Source organism: Alligator sinensis, unplaced genomic scaffold (assembly GCF_000455745.1).
Source record: "Alligator sinensis unplaced genomic scaffold, ASM45574v1 scaffold971_1, whole genome shotgun sequence".
NCBI classification, from domain to species: domain Eukaryota; kingdom Metazoa; phylum Chordata; order Crocodylia; family Alligatoridae; genus Alligator; species Alligator sinensis.
The window spans coordinates 1004991-1027797 of NW_005842559.1; the positions used below are offsets into that span (position 1 = coordinate 1004991).

At 46.9% G+C, this 22807-nt stretch overlaps 1 protein-coding gene across 7 annotated transcripts in view; it reads left to right on the forward strand.

Moving 5' to 3' along the window:
- Positions 1–15528, forward strand: part of MYO9A (myosin IXA) — a 320527-nt gene extending 304999 nt beyond the window's left edge. For 6 of the 7 annotated variants that reach the window (XM_025214001.1, XM_014524020.2, XM_014524018.2 and 3 more), the window contains 5 exons: positions 209–340; positions 2500–2623; positions 7874–8076; positions 9467–9609; positions 10294–10760. In XM_025214001.1, coding sequence (XP_025069786.1) covers positions 209–340; positions 2500–2623; positions 7874–8076; positions 9467–9609; positions 10294–10760 — 1069 coding nt within the window. Of the gene's footprint in view, positions 1–208; positions 341–2499; positions 2624–7873; positions 8077–9466; positions 9610–10293 lie in introns of all 7 variants that reach the window. The other variant, XM_025214002.1, reaches the window with a different exon arrangement.
- Positions 15529–22807: the final 7279 nt, after the last annotated feature.

Consider the following 22807-nt stretch of genomic DNA (forward strand, 5'->3'; position numbering starts at 1 on the left):
CCAAGGATAATAATTTGGAGCTCTTTACATTACATTGAAGCTACATGATGTTGGGAGAGCTTCTGGTGGCCCACAGATTGCATGCATCTGTCCAATGCTCCATTTGCTGCTGTCTCTGAATTTGGAATTTGTTATCATTCCATCTCTACCCAGATGTTTCCTGCCACTGCCTTTAACGCTGCCTTCCTTGTTTTTTGTTACTGTTTAGAATTGCCCTGCAGGAAGATACTAATCGGATGTCAGCGAATGCTCTGGCCATTGTATTTGCTCCCTGTATTCTCCGCTGTCCTGATACCACTGACCCACTGCAGAGCGTTCAGGACATCAGTAAAACAACCACGTAAGGATTCACAATTGTAACTACAGAGTTATCCACATTTCCTGCTCTAATGAGGCACCACCAACACACTGAGATGGTTCCTGAATAATGCATTTTAATATGCTCTACAACAGTAGCAAAGAACACATTACTGTTCTGCAAATAAAATTGTCTTAAGAAAATACACTGTGTCAGGAGTTAGCAAGGAGATATGTAAAGCAGCACTAGCAAGTGTTAAAACCTTTAATATCTGTAGAACTAGATACTTTGCACTCAAGAACTTTAAAAAGAATTTGCCAAAGCACTCCAAACAAATCTTGCCACGCTAAATTTGAAAGAAGCTAAGTAGGGACAGGAGTTCAAAGGGGTAAGCAAGAGAGCCTGCGTAGGGCAGTTAGCCTTATATCAGTCCTAGCCAAAATCAAGGAAAAGCTGGCAGGGAACATACTCAGTAAAGAGTTAAGGCAGTCACAGTAAATTCCAGTCAGCGTTGTTTTATGGGAAATTGGACTGGTCAAATGTAATTCTATTGATCTTTGGCCTCATGTTGTATTGACAAAGGTAATTGTGTTGTTATCATCATATACTTATAGATTTTTGTAAGGCATTTTAAATATTACCACATATTGGTCTGATTTTTTTTTTTAAATAGTGCTGTATAGGTTCAGCACAATTTACATTAAATGGACTAAGATGTGGCTAACTGTAGTAACTCATGGTAATTGTAAATGAGATGGTATCATGCTGTGGAGGATGTTTTTGCAGGATTTTTTGCAAGGATCTGTTTGTGTGTTCAGCAGTTAAGTTAAGGGCACCTATGTAAAGGCAGAGGTGCATAAGTATTATGGAAATGGGAGTGGCATAGGTATCAAACCGAGGAGGGAGGTGGGGAAGGACTCACCTGGTGTAATCCTGTCATCAGAGCTATATAGGAGGTGAGACTAAATGACCCAGTGGTTGCTCCTTGTGTCATATCTATTAATTTTTCTACTAAAAAGCAATTTTTCTGCATATAATGGTTAAAGTCGATTTGAATCACTTTTCTGTACATTTATTATAGGAGTGTCTTTGTAATTGAACTCTTAGATTCTAGTTACATCAGAGTACCTTTAACCTTTTTGCTAATAAAAGATTTCTGCCAGGAAATAATATTTAAAAAGCTGCCTCTGACACCAGGTCAACATCCTTGCCATGCTACTGTGTCTCCAGCTCAAAAGCAAACAAGTACCTATGTAGGTGTTGGCATGTTGCTACTGGCAGATAGAACAGCACATCCAAAATAGCCATTCTCTAAGCCTTCCTTTGGAGCCTGTTGGGCTTCTGTATTTTCTTTTCCAAGAGGAGCCCAGTTTCCCTGATGTAACTGGAGGGAATGGGAGTGTTCTTCTCCTTGTTCCTTTAGTCCATTTGGAGCAGTTCTACCACATGGCTCATTTTCAGTCTGTAGAGCAGGGGTGTCAGATTCACCCTTAGCCCCAGGCTGGTTCTGGACAATGGGGCTCCTCCCGGGCCAGATTGTGAGGCTGGCCGTGGTGACGGGGAGCATAGCACAACCTTTGCTTGCCCTCCTGTTGCTGACAGACGTGCCCGGTGGGGCCCAGAGGCCCCAAATACTGCAGCACGCCATGCCCCTCCGTAGCCATGCCCCAGCTTCTGGTAGCCTGGTAGGCCAGATGGAGCAGCTCCACAGGCTAGATCAAGCCTTGCAGGCCTGATGTTTGGACAATCAGGGCATCTTTATACATGCTCCAGGGTGGCGGTGTGGGGGGCACTTTTATTAGAGCAGCTCTCAGGAGCCACTCTAAAGCACCTGCAGCGTCTCATGTATTCAGCATCCTGTGCTTCGGAATGGCGGCATGGGCACTTTAACTAAAGCTAATTCAACGAGCTTTTGTTAAAGCACCCCTGCTCCTATTTTGAAGTGCAGGGATGCTGAATACACGAGATGCTGAGGCTGCTGTAGTGTGCTAATTAGCACGCTCCAGCAGACCTTAATCAAGTCTGCTCTGATGCATGCTAATTAGCAGGCATCGGGCACATAGGTAGGTGCCCACCATGTTGTAGAGCCAGAGGTTATAAATTGGATGATACGTCCCTTCCCCTCCTGGCAGAACAGAACACCCGCATTTCTATGACCGATGTAACTGCTTTAGTCCTAGCTCCTTTTCCTTTTCTTGCAGCTGCGTGGAATTAATTGTCGTAGAGCAAATGAATAAATACAGAGCCCGCCTCAAGGACATCAACAGCCTGGAGTTTGCTGAGAACAAAGCAAAGAGCAGGCTGTCTTTGATCCGGAGATCGATGGTAAGATGCAGAGGTGGTTATGGTGCTGGATGCTGGTTCTGTTCTTGATGGACTCGTCTCCCCCCACCTCCCCCAGAGCAGACCTTTCTTTTCTTTTAGGAGGGTGATTTTCTTCTTCCCCATTGTTTTCCTAGCTTCCTTGCTCCTAGAGAAGTCTGGGTGGAGGGGAATAGATTTTGGGCCCATGGTTGTTTTGTGTTTTACTTGGTTTATTCAATTAATCTGTCGCCAAGAAGAAAATGTATATTGCTGCACTGACAGACAGTTCCTTGGTTCTGACAAGCCACCTCTGTTCTCTCCTCTCCTTTCCACTTAAACTAACCCCTCTAATCTTCTTCTGCTTACTTCAGCCTCCATAACACCTTTATGCCTCCCAAAGCACCATGCCCAAGGCTGACAGAGACTGACCCTCAGCCTTGCTCTGAAAGCCCACCATAGGAGATGGGAATGGTGCCTGCCAGGAACTCTGAAGGAAGTTGCCACAGAAACATCCCCTCTGGAGCTTGTGGGCTCATTGTTACGTTCTCAGGATATCTTTTGAAAATTCAGATGAACTCTCCTGGGTTTAATCAGCCCTTTGCTGGCTGTGCTGATGACCATCTCCCACTAGCATTAAATTCCCCTGCCTCAGTGCTCTGCCATCTGATACAGCCCACTCAGCTACGGGCCTCCATTTGCTTCCCTCCTCTGCACGTACACAGCAGTAGGGGAATTGGAGGAAGCTGCCCTAACCCATGGCCTTCCTTTGATTCTCCCTGTATGCAAGGTCTTTCATTAATATTGCCTCCAGCGCAGGGGGCTGAAATGAGCTCCCAGTAAAGGGTCGTTGTCTTTTCCCCAGTGCCTTTCTAGGAGCTCAGAACAGCTTCCTACTTGGCTTTCACGCTCCCCGCTGGGCTGATGAATGTGAGCTAGAGTGTGAGGTCTGAGCTGGCCTGTGTTCCTCTCTGCTCTAAGCTGAACAAGCAGCAGGCCACATACATATGCTGTGTTCAGCTTACAGAACAGGAAAGAGATTGCTCTGTGGCAGACCAGTCAACTCAGACTCTTCACTTCTAAGAACCCAGTATCTCCACATGGCTTGTTCTTCCAAGCAGATGCTTCTACAGTTATTTTGCAAAGCTTGTGGCTCAGCCATGCGTCGTTGCTGCTGCAGCAGAAAGCCGACTCTCATCACGTTCAATGGCTAGAAGTTTTCAAGGGGCAATGGCATGTGCACTCTAACCTTCTGCTTTCCTTTTCATGTCCTCTCTAATCCAGAAACCTGTACTAATTGCAGTTAGATTTATGAGCATAACCCGCAATTCAATCCCGGTATGTATTAATCGCATTGCACTCCGTGACAGCTGCATCCCTTCATTGTGTGTAACACTCCACTCATTCAAGCACCATGCTGCTGGCCATTGTTTGTGACTTTGCCCATCCATTCATTCCCATGCAAGCTCCTTTCCACTGACTGACTGACCATCTCTCTCACTCTGGAGGGAGCACCTGGAGAGCAATTATAGCAGGAGTAGGATTTGATGTTGCATAGTAGCAGTGGCACTTGGTGATTGCTGCTGGTGACTTGTGTCTGCTGGTGCACTCCTCCAAAGGCTGCTCTTGTGCTCAGTCTCTAGCCAGTCTCTCCCTGCTGCGCCATAGCTCCTGCCCACTGCTCCTAGCACTGGCAAATGGCAGAAACCTTTACATCAGGGCAGGGAAGGCTCAGCCCTAATAAATGAAAGTAGCTGGGGGATCCAGTCTTGCTTAGTGATGGGTGGTTCCTGCTCACAGCTCACGACCAAGCTCACTGCTCCTGCTTCTGTCGCCTTTGCCCTTGTCAGCCTTTTTTCTGTGCTCCTCTTCCCATTTCCTCCCTCTACTTACTAGTTCCCGTCCCTCCTTTGTCCTCTGTCTTTTCCCTCCTTTCTTTCATGTAACACCCTTCCCTCTCCTCCTGCTCATGCTCGGGCATGGGGTGTGTTTATCTGCTGTATCCCCAAGTCATACCAGCTGCCTCAGCTCTGTCATCCTTTCTTACCACAGCGGATGGACTGTCCCCTCAGGCATTACTGCCAAGGTGATGCAGCATGGCTAGAGCAGAGGGATCCCACCCTAGAAGCCATCTAGGAGAGCTGGGACTTTCCTCCACACCCACTGCTTAAACGTGCACACATATGCACCACCATGCTTAGGACTTGGCTCTTTCCACACAGATTTGAATTGATGGGTCTATCTAAATCTTCCTTTTCCTCATTCCTCCCACACCCCAACCCACTCTTGCCGCTTGGTCTACACCCATGCTGGGTGGGTCCCAGTGCAGTAATGCCTCCTCTGGTGCAGTTCCTGACTTGCTTGTGAGGATGGTATTATTGCAACTTTGTGACGCACAAGGAAAGCAGACTTTAGTTTAATGTAAAAGATGACTTATTTGATTTCGCACCAACTCCACCACCTCAAATTTCTCCTTGCCCTTTTAAACCTAGCAGTGCCCAAAGTCAGGCAATGGATTAGAAAATTATAATCTGGACTGTGCTGCCATTGTTTTCTTATGTTTCCCAATACATTCAGCAAATCCTTCCATTGCGCTAGTATCTGTGCTGCAGCATTCTCATTCAGAGTCTTTTTTTTGTGCAAGCCCATCTTGTCCTATGAAATGTTTTGAACACAGCAAGCGGTGTCCTTTGCCCTTCTCAACTGGTTCCAGCCAGGTGCTAGGCCTATTTGGGGGAATAGCTGAATCATTCAGCTCCAAATGTTCTGTTTTACAGCAGCGTTATTTCTCCAAAAGTATCAATAAGGAAAAGAAAGAAAAGCCCTTATTTCTTCCCATGTAGTGCATTAGAAAAGGACTTGGAGTTGTGATGCAGGCAGTAAGTTTTGTAGAGTCCAGAAACACAAGGCACAAAATGTTACGGATGCCCCCAGACTGACTGGGCTCAGTGGGCATGTCTACACATTCATTAATACACTTTAGGTAATGTGCATTAAATTTAGTACCTCCACTGTGAGGTACTAAGAAGTGGCGCAATAGCCTATTTTTATGTGCATTAACTAAAGAGCAGTGTTTTGTGACGCTTTAATATGCATTAAAATAGGATTATGTGCATTAGTAGGCACGCCTATTGAGATTTGGGGTGACTCGCCCTGGAGAAAAAAAAAATACTTCTCCCCATGTGCAGGATGGAAGCAACGTGTTCTTTGTTTTCAAAGCCAAAGAGAGAGCATAATCCTTGCAGTGAGCCGTAATGAGCTCAATTTGTGTACTTATCAAAACAAATACTGAGAGGTATCTTGATTAGAGTGTGCAAACAGCTCCACTGGGAGAAAGTTCCAGGTGCTAATGGGACCCTTAATCTAGCAGAAGAAAAGGTATAAATAATATGAACAAGTGGCTGGAAGCTTAAGCTAGATAAATTCAAACTGGAGATAAAGGACCCATTTGGCAATTGGAATGATCTCCCAAAGGGAGTAAAGGATCCTCCATTTCTCAGTGTTTTTGAATAAAGACCAGCTGTGTTTCTGAAAGATATGTTGTGCCTCTTCACCGAGAGGTTGCATGGCAGAGGTAGCCTGTGGAAATTAATGGCCAAGATATGCAGCAGATCAAGGTGGATGATGTAATGGTCCCTTTTAACCTTGAATTCTGCGAGTCCAAATTGTGCAAATGCAAAATTAGTCCAATTCTGATAAACGTTTGCATAATTATGTGGAACTGCAAAGAAAAGAGATTCTTGTCTCTTCTCTGTCCACAGAAATCTTTTACCTCTCAGCCACAGGAGGCAAACCCAGGCAGCTGGTCCTAGAAAGGGATATTGAAAGCGAGCTCCGCATACATTATATTTGTTCCGTTGTGTGGGTAGGCTGCTTGTTCCTTTTCAATAGATTGGAGCTTCAATACTGGTAGAACAGGCATAATTTCACACGTTGTCACATAAGCAAAATGGCAGCATCACAGCATCTGGGATCTCAACAGTGGCAAATGAATTCCATGCTAATAGAAATGAGAAGTACCACAATAATGTTTAACAATCCCTGAAGATTTAACAGACCATTTCTGTTGCTGGTGTTGCTTATACAGTGGGCCATTGATCAAGTTGTAGTTGATATAATGAGCGAGGAGCAATGACATGAGTTCACTGAGTGAGTCCAGGAAGACCCTTCTGAAGCTTTGGAGATGCAGAGAGAGATCAATCAAAGGTGGACTTCCCAAAGCATCACCATTGCTGTTAGAGCACTGACGAGCTCTTGAGTCACTTAAGTGTTTTGGAAACTTTCTCCCATATAGTATTGTTAGGGGAAAACCTCCTTTGTGAACAGTTAGCTGTTCCCCAGATCTGTCGTACATTTAAATATTAAATGCCCTGAACTTTTTACTCTGCGTACATCATGGCTGGATGGGTATACAGTCTGCTGGAGCTGTATGATGCTCCAACTGCCATCTAGTAGTTGTTCATATTTCTGAAGGATATTTAAAACATTTCCATGCTTTCCAAATTTCTTCTCATATTTGCTTCCTTGAGAAAGACCCCTGTCTTTTTGTCTGGTGCAAGAAGTGACTTAGGCTCATAGCTGGCCCACTACTTGTTTTAATACTCAACTACTTTTGTCCAGGGAGTGTCAGGATTACAACTGCTACCATAGCTTTGTTGCCAGCTTTTCCATTTGCTTTCATTTAAGCTTCCTCATGTCTGCTGGTTACAGAAAGCAAATCTGTAACCCCCAAAGCTGAATACTAACTGGCAGACAATGGTATCAATACAGTTCTCTTTGCAACAGAGGGACTGTCCCTTTGCAAAGAATGGGATGGTTTAGAACTGTGCCTGCCAGTGCCTTGTGGTTAACAGTCAGGATGTTCCCACCATACTCTGGCATTGCTACTTGGCAGACTGAAGCTTCCCATCTTACACCTTGAGCTTTCAAAACTATGTGCTGCTGTTTCCTTAATTGACCTATGAAATCTGGGTTGCATGTAGCTAATAAGGAACATTGCCTTCATTCCCATCTTCTGCCTCTGAATAAACTGAGAACGTTTCTGTGATGTCCCCCAAGCTAGCTTGACCTTGAGTTATCCTTGAAGTTAACATGCACTGTAATTTGTGTATCATGAACATGTGCCAGGGACCTACTGCTGCTGTTTTTCCCATGTTTGGTGTTGGGGTGGCAGCGGGGAGAAAAGCACTGTCCTAACCTAAAGAGTACCACAAAATGTCTCAAAAGTCTTAAAGGATCTGCATGGAGTTCATTGACACAAGTGTTGTTTCACAGGGTAAAGGTCGCATAAGGCGTGGAACCTACACAAGCCCGACCTCTCCTGTTGCAGTACGATTGCCCTCAGTGTCAGATGTCCCAGAGGAGACTGTGAGCAGTGAGGAGGCTATGGAGATGGACGTCACAGAGCAGCAGCAGGCAGCCATGCAGCAGGAGGAGAGGGTGCTGACCGAACAGATTGAAAGCTTGCAGAAGGAAAAGTGAGTCATATGGAACAGAGGATGCAATGGTGCAATGTACTGTGGGAGATGATTAAAATGGGGTTGGGGGGGGAAGTCTTGAATTCAGATCTTCTCAGAACTACGTGTGAGAATGCATTTGGTCTCATGACAGTATCTATAGCATTTTGTCAGATGGCCAGTGTTTTCTCAGCATGCTTTCAGCAGTTAGCACCGTCCACTTCATTCTGGCCTCAACTACCAGGGGCAAGGAATGTCAGCAGTGCAGTGTGAATGTTTAACACTGAAATTGCAAGTGATAGTGCAGGTCAGGATTGAGTCGTGTTTGTACTGGAGGGTTGTGGAATTAATTTTGGAGGAGTCATAAAAGATCAGATCAAAGTTGAGTTATGTAGCTGGAGAAATATCTTTGGACATGGCATTAGAATAGGCACTGTTTGGGTGTCCATTGGCAGTGGAGGAAAGGAGTTGTCTCTGTGCCAACTGTCATAGGATCAGCTGTTCTTGCTAGCACTGCCTGTGATGTATAGTTGAGATATTTGGAATTGGCAGAGCTGGAGAAGGATGAACTCTCACATTTACTTCCTTCAGGGTTTCATCTGGTCATCTCTCCTGTTTTGCATCTTTTGGGGACCAGTGGATATGTCATATGGGGACCAGTGGATATGTGCAAGTTCTGTAGTCTCGCTGCTCTGCTAGTATCTGACCAGTAGTAATCTGGGGGAAAGAAACAGCCCCCTTGAGGGGGAAAGAATGTCATTTGGCATGGGGAGCAACAAGCATCAGCATTTATCTGCATCATGGGTTGAGGTGTTTGCTCCATTCTTTGGCTTATCTGGTTTGCCAGCCTTCAGGTCCTGTGAGGGCCCCACAGGTCCCAGTTTCCTCAGTGGTGGTCCATAGGCCCCTCAGGCCAGCCAGGAGACTGTGATAGATCTTGCAGTGGTCATCATCTTTGTTACCTCCCAGTCTGAGCAGTACAGTGTGTCTTGCTCAGGCTGGGACAGGTCACTGCAAGCACAGGCTGCCTGCCCTGAGCTCTCTGTGGCTTCTTGTTCACTTCACTGGTAAGGTACAAGGGGCTGATGAGGAGCTTTAGGACCTGTTTAGCTGAGAAGTGGCTTTTTGCTTGAGACCTATGCACACACTTAGGTGATTAGGGAGATTCCACAAGTGGATGTCGCACTTCCTTTTTGCCCTCTTCTTTGTGCCCGAGTGTGAAAGGCAAGCTCCACTATATTGAGTTTAGGTTCTGAGTATTATTCGCCATTGCTTTCTGTTCCAGACATGGTGCTTGCCTGGCTCCTTAGAGTGCTGGATTTTTTCCTTTTCTCTCCCTCGGTTTTCTCAGTGCTGGTTTCTTTTCTTTCTGCCCTTGCCCTAACTGACTGGCTTTGTTTTATTTCTGTAGGGAGGAGCTGACTTTTGAGATGCTTGCGCTGGAGCCCCGAGCCTCTGATGATGAAACCCTGGAGTCTGAAGCTTCCATTGGCACTGCCGATAGCTCTGAAAATTTGAACTTTGACTCTGAAGGAGCAATCTCTGACCGATCAGGTAAATGTAGTCTTTGTACTGACCAAAGATTTCCTTACTAGACATAGTCAGGGCAATAGCATGTGATCTGCTGACACGCATGGCAATAGTAGGTTTTTGAATTGGTATTTGAGGATGCCCCTTCCTCCTGCACCACTGAACACCACTGGACTGTGCTGCCTGTTCTCCTAGTCATTCAAGTGCAGGCTGTCTCGCTGTGAAACTCAGACTCCCCTCGTCCTACCCATATAGCAGAGCAACCCAGTTTCTGGCATGAGTTAAAGTATGAATTGGAGAGGGTGGCATTCACTCTGTGTGTCCAAGAAACCCAGTCACTGAGGTCAAATATCTCGTCATTCATACACATGACTGGGAAGCAGGCTGTAGACTTGGCTTTGCTGCTTAATTCAGGATGGACATGAATTCAAGTCACTTAACCATTTCCTGCCTATAACGGGGCTGTCTATTAAGGTACCCTATACCCATTGTGGGTGAGCACCTAAATCACATTTTCAAAAGTGGTGCATGCTTTTGTGAATGTTAACCTGTAAGCAGGGAAGTTAAGTCAGTTGCTTCTGTCTCTCCCACTTGACTCGGACAAAGTCCCCCTGAGAGATCCACCAAAATCAGAAGTAAGAGGTAGGTGGAAACGCACTGCAGTACACATGGCTGAGTTACAATTCTCCTGCTATCTTTGTCTGTCAGAGAGAAGTTTAGCACTTAGTTCGCTGAGGCCCATCAAGACTGAAACCTCAAGCAGGTTGCGAAGGCACCTGAGGAAGCAGCAAGACTCTGTGGACTCAGTAGACTCTTCTGTTTCTCCAACTTCTTCTTCTTGCTTACCTCACATGACCAGGAAGCGATTCCAAATGTACTCCAAGCCACCCTTCTATCGTGCAGGGTCTTCTGGTGACACCACAGAGACGAGGCTTGGACTTGAAGGGTCACCAGGGCAGCTCAGGGGTCTGGAAGACAGGCCCCAGTTCACCAGCAGAGGGACGTTCAACCCCGAGAAAGGCAAGCAGAAACTGAAGAATGTGAAAAACTCACCCCAAAAAACCAAAGAGCTCCCTGAGGGAGCAGCTGGGGCAGGCCGGAAAAGAAATGCTGAAGCAGACTGCAGCAGCACCCAGCAATTGGTTCTTTTTGGGAACAACGAGTTCATGGTGTGAGCCAGTTGTCTGAAATCTCACCATCATCGCAGAAAAGCGTGAGCATCTCACCTATGGCATCTTCCCCCTCACCATCACCTCTGCCACCACCGTTGTAGAGTTGCTGCCAGTTGCCCATGCAAAACATTTGCTCACTAATTGCTTGGGCTTCCAGCCTTTCATTGCCAGCGCTAAAGGGAGGAGACTTAACAAAAAAGTCTGTTGGGGGACAGTTTCAGCAGTGGCCTTAGCTGTTTTTAATCATTTGGAATTCAAAAACTATCAGTTTTTTGGGGTTTTTTTTTTTTGACTGGTGACTTGAAACGAAAGAAGAGGAACTGGGGGAAGAATTGCTGGTGAGTTCTGGTTTGCTTCCCACCTGCCTTTGCCATTCTGAACTGAGGAAACGGGCATCGGGAAGAGAAGCTGCCGTAAGCCACCCACAGGATATCAGAGTTGGAAGAGCTGGTCCGGGCCTGTTTTGACTCACTTGGTGAAAGTTGCAGACTTTTTGGTTTGTGTTGTTGCGCTGGGAAGAAGCATACACTCCTCACAAGGAACCACAGACTGATTCTTTGTTCAGAGCTATTTATAATGCACTCCACGTTGTTGTCAGGTGATAATAATAAAAAGCTATCATTTCCATTCAAGCAATTGGAGCATGTCTCAAAGCACCCACCACGTAAACCTGCAATGAAAAGAGTAATTTTTTATTTTATTTTTTACTTTGGTTTGTTTTGTTGGTGATGAGAGAGCAGAACAAAATCAATGCCAATTTGACTCCTGGTTAGGTAAAGCCAAAAATGTTGTGCTGAATTTTGCATAGCCATAACTAGTCCTGTTGTGATTGAGGCACAGAACAGGGTTTCTAATGAGCAAAAGGAATCGTTGGTAATACACATCTGGCATGTTACAGCAGCCTCACAGTCCCTTAGGGCTGCCTGCTTTTATACACCAAACGAGTGAACAATGGCACCTGAGCTTAACAGTTCCACCAATGGACAGGGACGTCTGTCACGTGGCCAAAACCTCACTGTTTTAATGGCATTGTAAAAGCAAGTGCATGGAGAAGTGTTAAGGATATCTGCCAAAAGTAATCTTTTTTTTTAAAAATGTGATCTAACCAACTTTCTTCTCTATTTCTCAGACCATCAGTATTAAAAAAGAAAGGAAAAAAAAATCAAGGACTACTTGAAGCTATTTTTGTTTATATTATGGTTACTGAAGTTCACTGTAAATATAATTTTTATAGTTTTTTGGGGTTTTTTAAAATATTTTTCCCCAGGCAGAATGTATTTGCCAGGAGAAGGACAGAAGGAGGGGAGGTACCGTAGACCTAGAACCTAGCACTCTAGCAGAGAAAGCAAAGCAACCATTTTTTTGCCACATTGTGTCATCAAGCTCCTGTGCATTGGTCTTCAAGCATCTGAGAGATTAGCAGCCTTAGAGCACACGGGGACCTGAGTGTCTTCATCTCTCACTGCAAACCTGACACCTGCCATCCAGGCAAGCGTGGGAGAAATGTTTGTTTTAAATAGGTCCTGTTAGATCTCCCACAGTAAGAGGCACAGCGTCTTTCTGTAGAGACTGTAATAAAAAATAATTCATTGGTGTTAGGCAGGTCACTCATTGCATCGTCCCGTGAGTTGCCCCCAGCACAGTTGTTGCTATTAAATCTTGCAAAAATCTGAGTTGTGAGGCTTAGAGGCACTGTCTGTAATACAACTAGTTACTGAGTCCTGTTCACTGACTCATAACTTAAAAGTAGATGTCCTAGCCTGTCGGCACACATTCTAGTCTGTGTCCTTAGGCACACAGATGCAGCCTGGGAGGCCCAGAGTACCATTGAGGGCAGTGGTTACAGCTGTCTTGGTCCTCCAGATCAACAATTGAGCTGTGTTAGAACAGCAACACAGGCATGTGTGCTTGACAGCTTGTTATCTCACCTGCACCCAAGGGAAAGGGGCAGCAGTGCTGGGAGTTTCATGGTTTGGTTGGGTAATGTTTTCTTCTTGCTTCCTGAACATGGAATTTGGACTGTTCTGCAACTCTCAGCAACTGCTGTCCCTCCCCTTGCCTTCCTTGACCTGAATTACAGCACAGCTTTGCATCCCAACTCAACAACTGCATGGTTTAGTTCAAAAATGGTCCTTCCCAAGCCTGCAGATGTTCTGGTTACTGCATGCCTGGCTTCTGATATGGGCAAAAAAAACCCTGGGGGTGTGTTGCTGTGCTTGAGGGGCCTGTATTAGGAGTAGGTTTAATGCATTGCTTGGACTTCGCTGGCAGGGAGTGATCTATTCTAGGCTTATTCCTCCTCTCCTGCCTCTGAAGTGCTATTTCCTTAGGGGGGAACTTTATTTATTTATTCTTTGCGGTGAAAAATGGAACTGAAGGTCATGGTACAGGAGTGGTGGTAACACGGGGCTGCAGCAGGGATGTGCAGTTTGACCTGTTCTGACCTCTCTGGATGGAATCGCATCAAAGTTCGCTCTACCCTTGATAGGTTTGTAGGTCTGTAATGATTTCCCAGATCAATCAAGAAGCCTCTGAGGTGGGGTGTGTTCATGAAGGTGGAAAGTTATTAGGGAAACATGATGGGGCCCAAGATCCTTCAAAAGCCAGCTAATACAAGGACGGAAAAGCAAATGTACTGTGTCTGCTGCTGTTTCAACCAGAACTGAGTGCATGATGCCCAGCACAGTAATAGACCCGAGTACAGTTTTAAAATAAATGCAGACTGGTTAACCTGGGCACGAGAAGTACTGACTTACATGCCTGACTCCACCTGAATTGCATGGAAAATCGGCCCTTTGCAGCTGATTATGATAAGAAATAATTACCCTGTTTAAAGAAAAAAAGTCAGCGGTTTTCTCAGTTCAGGTTAAGTCTAAATTTAACCTACTCACAAGTAAAGAAGATTTGTTTCTCCTTGGCTGTCAGCCCTTTGAGCTCACCCTGGGCTCTGAGAGTTGAGTAGAGTCCTTTTACCTGCCTCATTTCTCCTTACTGGTACGATTGGTTTGCCACTGGAGCTTAGTTACCAATTCCAAGTATGTGGGGGTCAGAAGGAAGTCCAGTCAGATGAGCCTGAGCAGTCCCAGGGAGCAGTTACTGGGCCAGTTATGCACTCACTTTTTCCCCATTGCTGCACTTTGGTATCTGATGCAACCAGGCAAGTTGCTCCATAAAAGCAAGCTCTGAGCAGCCCCGTGCCGCTCCCTTTCAAGGGCTTCCATGCAGAATTGTTCATGTTTAAAAGTCCAAACACAAACTGGCACCAGCACAGTAGGCTCCAAACCTGCTTGCTGCTGCGCCCCTAGAAGCCCGGGGCTTGGAATGCCGGGCAGATGCACACGGCGATCGCCTGGCCAGGTGTACTGGGACTCAGAAGATGTGCTGGGGTCATCAGTAAAGGTTCCATTTTTACAGTAACTTGGGATCGCTTATCTGAGAGGGATGGAAAATCATTGCCTTAGTGGTTCCCCCCGCAGGAATTCTTAGAAATAGGCTGCTGGTCCATTTCTGAGAGGGGATTATGCCTGCTTGTTTTCTTCTGAGGGTTTTAGCTCCCCACCAACCTGCCCCCATCTCCCATTGAGCTGTGAGTTTTTGCAAGAGCAAGAGGTCAAGGTGGGAAGGGAAAATGGCACTTTGACACACTGCACTTGTTGGCATCCCCTTCGGGGTCTACTCATTGCAACCTCGTCATTTAACCTTGAGATCCCACACTCAATACCCAGCCGTGCAAAAGCCTCGTGTGTACCCTGTATGCCAGAGGTCTTTCCTGTTGGGTATGGAGGTCTGCATGTAGGTATGGAGGCTGCTGCAGTCAGGATGGGAGGAAGGGTATGTGTGCGTCTGTGTTGGGTGGTGGTCATCTTCCTCTCAGAGGACTTAGAAAGGCAGTGCAGACACAGAGAAATCAGCACGTCCCCACCTCACTACTTCAAGCGTTCTGGTCTGCCCCAGAGGCTCATGAAAAGTCTTGGCCATAGCCCTAGGCTTCAGACACACTCCGTGCACCTAGATTCTCCCTCTCCTGATGCAAGAGCATTCATTTCAGCCGGAAACCCCTTCACCTGTTCTCTGTTTACTCATGTCTCTGAGTGGGAGGGACAGTGAACTGGTTTGAGTGGGTCCAGACTGTGTTTTTCTGTTTTTGTTGCTGTTTAATTATTTTGAACACAGGCGCAGGGAAGACCAAGGTTTTTGTTTCGTTCCCCGTCCATGTTCAGCCTGACGCCTGTCTTCCAGTCCTCTTGTACAGTAGGTAAGCAGTAGGTTTCCAGCTGTGATCCACTCCTTGTACCAAGTGAATGTACTTACCACTGGAAAGGACCTGGGCTGCATAATTATTATTATTATTATTATTATTATTTTTAATGGAATTTTTTTTAGTAATTTATAAGTATGCTGAGTGTAAATTAAAAAAAAATAAAGTATGTATTGTAAAAGGATATATTATCCTGTGTCATACTCTCTATAAATTTTACCTGTTTAAAGAATGAATAATTATATAAAGGAGAGAGGATTTATCGTGCCCACCAAGCCAGGTTGTGTGCAATTCTGCAGTCAACTGGCACTTTGTAATTTCTTGTCAGCAGGTTCCCTTTATTTTTTTTTAATTAATGTTATTTTTCTCCTTCTGGAACGAGGCCGTCGTATGTATAAAGTGCAATTTGTGTAATATTTCTTAAATATATACTGTATGGCTGTACAAAAATGACTTTATGAACAAATAACCCCTAGCTTACTAAAGAACAAAGCTATTAAAAATAAAGAATGAGAGCACTTGAGATGTTTTGTCTGATTTGGGGACCTTACTTTCAAGCCCTGCAGACTGACACTCCCACAACAAGTGGCTTCCCAGTGTTGGGTAAGGGTCTGAAGAGCAGCTCGGAGGTAAAGTGAGGGAGGTCTGGGTTTTTCTCCCAGGCAGATTTAACTTCTGTGAATTGGGTGCAGGACTGAAGACATTATGTAAGGTCCTAGCACTCTGTGCCTAAAGTATCTGGGTTGTTGAAACCTGGACTCTCCATGCGGCCCTGCTCTATTCTGAAGATGCAGATGACTGCTGCCTACAGGGCAGACAGCCTGTGAGCTTCCCAACAAGTTGCCACTGTCTCCTTTGAATGGGCAGTGTTGGAGCTCCCAGGATGAAAAAGCATCTTGCTGGAACTCAGAGCTGGGGTAGTCGTCCTTGTGGGGAGACAGTTTTTTCCCCAGGTTTAACAGTAATAGTCGCACTGGTCCTCGGTAGAGTTGGCCCATGGCTGTTATGTTGAGGTTCACATACTTTGAAGGGACCCTGGTGGGAATAGAAAAGAGCCCTGCAGGCCTTAATGCTGTGATTTGGTAGGAGCATGAGGTCCCTCTGTCACAGGTGGATCCACAGGGGGGACAGTCGAACCCTCCTTTCATTCCTCCATCTGCCACCTTAGGAGCCAACAACCCAATCCTGCCAGGGCCCAGCTGCCCAGCCCCTCTTCCCAAGCTGGGTTGGGTGCCAGTGTCTCCTGCCAGCCCCAGAGGCGTAGGGCCCCGTCCTGATCACACCTCCCTTTTTGGACTCCGCCCTTCCATCCACTTAAAAAAGCAGAGCTGGGAGGTGCCTCAGCACAGCAAAGGTTCATGTTTTGGTAGAGCAATATGCAGTGCCTCACTGCTAGTTCACTGGTTTGTTCCACCCCAGGTAGGTAGTGATCTAAAGCTGTTGGATGCCCTATGTGAAATAAGCAGGTGAACTCAGTCCAGTCTCCAGACTGCTGCCGCCACCACCACCACGGTCACTGCTTCCTAGATCTCCTCTTGGCATTCTCAGTAAAATAACCTTGGGTTAAACAGGCCAAGGTGAGCTGACCTCCTTCCCCTTTATCTGAGTGATGTGCTCACTCTAGGTAGGGACTGAATCCCTTTGGCAGGGCAGCATGTGCAAGCTCATTGCTGCCCTGTTGAGTGGATGAATAGGAGTTGCAACTCAAGGGCTGCTCATCCAGCACCTCCCGCAAGCTTTGCGTTCACACTTATGCAACACACGTAAGAGCACCTGCAGTAGGCCCTTTTTATGCGCTACGCTGTGGTCTGTCACAAGCTGGCATCATGGCCCAAGGTTTTGGTCAAGTTTGGATGAGGGGAAAGGACGCCTCCAAAGGATTCTTAGCTCTGTGATTTATGGTTCACGACAGGCTGCAGTTCAGTTGACCTGGAACAGGAAGAGTCTCCAACAGGAGTGAGTTTTCTTTCCTGGGACTGGATCTGGATGAGATTTGGTGCCTCTTCTGGGAGCGGGGAAGAATGGAAAGGATGTAGAAGTAAACGGAAGAAATAAAATCAAAAGAGCCTTCTATTATGACGTCAACAGCAACTGAGACTTTATGGCTGGTATCACTTCCCAATAAAGCTCAGTTAGTTTCTGAGGCTTCTTGACCACTTGTGGCTTCTGTCAAGATGCATGAGAGCTCACCTGCATCTCTGCCAGTGGTGGTGTCTGCCACCAAGCACCAGCGTTCACAGCCCTGCGAGGGCGACGTCCTTAGTGTGTCACTGAATGAGGTAAGAATGGTGTTGCCAGGGGCCAATGTTTCCCTATAGCCTGCATTAAGAAGTCCAGGTGTAAGCGATGCCACTTTGCACCACTACTGTCCCAGAAGCAGTTTCCTCCATCCCAGCCTCAACCTCGTGTATCCAAGAGGAGCAACGCTGCCAGGCGCTGTTGGAGCTCCCCATTCCTTCAGAGCCGATGTGAGCTGTCTTGCCTGGCACCGGTGAGGGCTTCACAGTAGGGCTGTGCGAAATTTCACCACCGGTTTTGTTTCGATGCTGTTTTGACCCGCTTCAAGGTCGAAACAGCAAAATTGAAATGGAACACATATGGTTGAAACAGCCTCGAAACAAAACGACGCAAGTCAAAACGTTTTGCTCTTTTGACGCTGTTTCAATGTTTTGCCCATAGGCTATTATGGGGAAGGTTGAAACAGCCTATAACTTTGTCATTTCTTGCCAGATTTGGATGCAACTTGCAGAAATGGTAGCCCCTTCTGAGGGCATGAAGTCTGCCACGTTTCAAGAAGATAGGTGCAGGGATTCAGAGAACCTGCACCCCAAAGTCTTGAGAGCAAAACTCATATCATGTGTACATGTTAAGCCACATCAGGGTGAAAACTGCAGGGATGGTAGCCCCTGCGGAGGCCACAAAGCCTGCCAAGTTTCAAGGTCAGTGCAGGGGTTTGGGGAAAATTGCACCTCAAGCTGCTGACAAGCAAAACTCGTGACATGGGTGACACTGTGTGTGTTAAGGTGCAGCACAGTGACAGCTGCAGGCCTGCTAGCCCCTGCTGAGCCCATGAAGCCTGCCGGCTGTCGAGGAGATCGGTGCAGGGGTTCGGGGTTCTGGGGCCTGCACCTCTGGCTCCTGACCAGCAAAACTTGTGACATGGGTGCTTGTGCAACTGTCTGTCTTGAGGCAGAGGGGGAGGGGAAACTATGGCAGGCCTGCCTGTGGCCTTTCTGCAGCCACAAAGCCTGCTGGCTGTCAAGGAGATAGGTGCAGGGGTGTTCTGGGGCCCTGCACCCCTAGCTACTCCCAGGTAAAACTCATGACATTGGTGCTTGTGCAACTGCTGCCTCTCATCAGGCAGCAGGACTGAAGATCCCCCATCACTTACTACCACAGACCTGGAGGTAATAACTGACCACAGTATGAACATGAGTCGGCAGTGCGATGCTGTAGCCAGCAGGGCCAATAATATGCTGGCATGCATCGATTGATGCATCTCCAGCAAAACCATTGCAAAGAAGTGATTCTCCTGCTCTACTCGGCTCTACTCAGCACTGGTGAGATCCCAGCTGGAGTACTGCGTCCCGTTCTGGGCTCCACACCCTAACAAGGACATGGTAAAGTTTCAGAGAGTCCAGAGAAGGGCTACCCGTATAGCCAGACTTGTACGGCAAGCCATATGAGGAAAGGCTGAGGGACCTGGGACTCTTCAGCCTGAAAAAGAGATGGCCGAGAGGGGACTTGGTAGCGGTTCGCTGCTACATCAGAAGTGTATATCTAGAGCTCAGTGAACAACTGTTCACCAGAGCACCCTTGGGGAAAACTAGGAGGAATGGTCACAGTCTGGACACCCTAGTTGTGAAGTAGTTTTTCCTAATGTTGAGCCTGAAACGATCTTCCAGGACTTTGTGACCATTACTCCTAGTTTTCCCCAAGGGTGCCCTGGTGAACAGTTGTTCACTGAGCCCTAGATGTTGCTAGGAAATCAAATAGGGTTTGCATGATTCATTCTTAACAAATCTAGATTGGTGGCTTGTGATCATAACCCATTCCTCTTCCAGATGCTTACTGGCTGTTCTTTATCATTCCCTCTGGCAACTTCCAAGGTACTGAAGTCAGCTCACCAGTTTCCAGTTCCCCTGGTCCTCTTCACCACTTTTTAAAGATGGGGACTGCATTCATTTTTCTCCAGGCCTCTGTGACCTTGTCCACCATCTGTAACTGCAAATATTGTTACCGTTGCCTCTGTCTTCAGCCAGTTCCTTCAGCATTGGAAACTGAGTGTTGCTAGGTTCTACCAATTGCATTTAATTCAAAATGATCAAATATCCTCCAGTGTACTTTTTATGTCCCATGGCCTGTAGCCCTTGCTCTTTGTTATATTTAGCCGGTTTGGGTTGATGGGGTTTTTGGTGAAAATTGAGGCAAAGTAGTAATTGAACAATTCTGCCCACTTTTCACCTTCCATGGCTAGTTCATCCTGACCACTGCACAGTGGGCCCACTGTTTCCTTGGTCTGTCTTTGTGTGATATTTGAGGAACCCCTTCTGATCATCTTTAATGTCCCTTGCCAGCTATGGGAGAGAAAAAACCAGGAACAATTTCTGTCCGAGACGCCTTGGGGGTTGGACAAGGCACGCTCCCCAGAGGGAAGGATCTCTGTAGGAGAGAGTTTTGATTTCACCCTGCAGTGTTGAATGTAAGTCCAGGCAATACGGTCTGATGATGTGATGGTAAATCAGCAACTCCCCAAGCTACTCCCTGTCCCAGGAAGTGCACAGAGAAAAATAATGCTGGCTTCACTGGAGCCCTTAGATTTTGATACTGGAGACTTTCCTCAATGTTCCCTTCTGTATAATGCATGTGAGCCAGTAAAGCATATGGCCAAAGGTTCGTGAAAATACCAAGCCGTCTTCCAGGCTGTCAGCTCCCCAGGCTTAGGCAGAACATTAGGCTTGAGCTGGAAAGCAGGACCCAGCTCAACAATGCTTTGTGCTCTTCGCAAGCCTAAGGTACTTCTAGTCAGCCCTTCAGTGACAGACTGCTCCTAAACAGTACATGGGATACAGGACACAGGAGCCAGTGAACAGGGGAGTTTGAGTGGGAGTTCAAGTGGGGAGCTTGCCTGACCACTGTCTTTCTCTGTAAGCTTGCTGAGAGGAAGCAGGTGAAGAAGGAACTTACTACTTTATTGAGTAGATACCTCCGCCCAACTAGACATTGAGGACAAGTGGAGTTGCCCAGGGATCTGTCCTGGGTCCAGTATTGTTCAACATCTTCACTCATGGTACGAATGATGGGATCAAGTGCATATGCAGCAAATTTGGGGATGGTACCAAGTTGGGTGGAGTTGCGGACACTCTCGAGGATAGGGCTAGGATCCAGAATGACCTGGACAGACTGGAGAAATGGTTCACAATCAGTGAAATGAGATTCAGCAAGGACAAGTGTGAAGTCCTGCACTTGGGACAGAATAGCCACGTGCATAAAAAAAGACTGAAGAATGACTGGCTAGGCTGCAGCGCTGCAGAGAAAGACCTGGGGGCTGTGATGGCCCATAAGCTGAATATGAGCCAACAGTGTGCCCTCCTTGCAAAAAATGCCAACAGCATACTGAATTGTTTTAAGAGGGCTGTCGCTTGCAAATTGAGGGAAGTGATTCTTCTGCTCTATTCAGCATTGGTGAGACTTTACCTGGAGAATTGTGTCCAGTTGTGGGCCCCACACTTCAGAAAAGACCTGGACAGTGTTGAAGGAGTCCAGTGCAACGCAACAAAAATGAGCAGGAGCCTGGGAGCTGAGACTTATGAGAAAAGGCTGAAAGAACTAGGATTATTTAATTTGGAGATGGGTTGGATTTAAAAAAAAGTCTTCAAATCCCTGGAGTGAGATTACAGAGGTGATGGAGACAGACTCTTCTCTGTAGCTGCAGGAAACAGGATGAGGAGTAATGGCCTCAAACTGCAGCAGAGGAAATTTAGGCTGGGCATTAGGAAGAACTGACTCAGCGGGTGGTCGGCATTGGAAGAGGCTACCTGGAGAAACTGGAATCTCCATCGCTGTGCATTTTCAGGAGCAGGGTAGTCAGACACTTGGCTGGGATGGTTTAGACAGGGATGACCCTGCGCTGAGCAGGGGGCTGGATTTGATTTTGTGAGGTCCCTACAAGCCCTGCTTTCCTATGATCCTAAAACCCCTAAACAGGCCCTCAAGTACTGGGGATTGAGGTGACTGAGACAGCCCTAGTCTCATGGCAAGAAGGGCTGTCTGCCTCTGCTCTGGCAATCAGACCCCCAAAGAAAAGAAAGCCTTCTTGGGACCTCATTTAAAATAGGAGATGCTGGTGCCTAGTGACGCGCATAAGCTAATGGAGCAGGGGTGAAGAAAGGCAAGTACAGCCAAACTGATACATAACCCGGTGCTCTGAGACCAAGACTGTCTACCACTATGTTGTATCCAAGGTAGGCTATAGGCAGACAACACTGATGTTTTATTGACGAGTAAGGAAGTAAGCACTAATCTAAAATTAAAACTCTATTACTGGAAAAAACAAATTATTGTTGACTGAGCAGAAGCCTCCTCTCTGACTTGTAGTTCGAGCTTTAGGGTGCTGTTCTCAGGCTGGAGATTGCTTGCCAATATATTAAGTACTAAAGTTTTAAAAGCTTCTAAGGAGGTGGCCATGCTGTAAGGAAAAAGGTTTTTGTCTTTCTCTGTAGTGGGGGATGTGGCCCAATCCCTGGGGATCTCTTCAGCTTATATTAACGACCTTTTATAGAGTGAGGACATTGGCTGCTGTGGTTCCCTTGCTTTACTTGGGGCAGGTTAGGATGTTATCTCTTGTGTTGTATCAGGGTTGGTGGTAGTTTGATGAAGAGTTTAAATTATGGATTTGTATAGGATGGTTTGAATAGGGATGGGGCGGATCTAGAGTTTTGAAAAGGGGGGTGCAGATGCTGAGGTGCATCCTCATAAAACAATACCTTTTCCTCCAGGTAAAAATAACTAGAAGCTTTACTAATACACCAGGGGCCTAGGGCTGGGTTATTCCTGTGGCCCCAACACTCCTCAGCCTGTGTCAAGGTCTGTGCCAGGCTCTGAGTAGGGGACTCCCAAGTTCCTCTCCTGCAGTTACTCTGCAGGGCAGGGCTAGCAGTGGCCATGGAGCCAACCTCCACTCTGCTGAGCAGTGACCCTTCCCAGATATCCCATTTTCTTCCCTTTCTCCTCACCAGGAAGGAGTGGGTAGGTTAAGCATAGAGCCTCCCTCAAGGTTTCTTGCTCAGTCTGTGGCCTACAGCTGCAGTTCCCTTCCCTCCTGCCTGGGAGAGGAGGTGCTGCTGCAGGGGAACAGGGAAATGCAGCTTCTGAGCCCATCATGGCAGCAGGTGCTGGGAGGTGGTGGGAGAGGGGCCATCACAGCATTTCTGCTCCATCTCAGGAGCTCAAGACTGAGTGCATGAGCTGAGCTGGGCTGGGCTGGGCCCATCAGCCAGACAGCAGGAAGTCTGATGTGTCTGAGCCTTACGTCTGACCTGGAGAAGAGGAGGGGAGATGCACAGGAAGCATACACCAAGGGTAGCTCTGATGGAGATTGGCCTTCAATTCACAGCAAATTCCCCAAATCCCCCCAGAATCCACACACAGTTTCTCCACGCCCAGACCTCAAATCTCTGAGCTCAGACTGCTGCGCAGATATTAGATTCAGAGGTGGGAGGTGGCAGGTGTCCCTCAGGGCTGCTGTGTCCTCTCCTTTCCCCTGGTTCTTCAACCTCCACCCTCTCTTTTG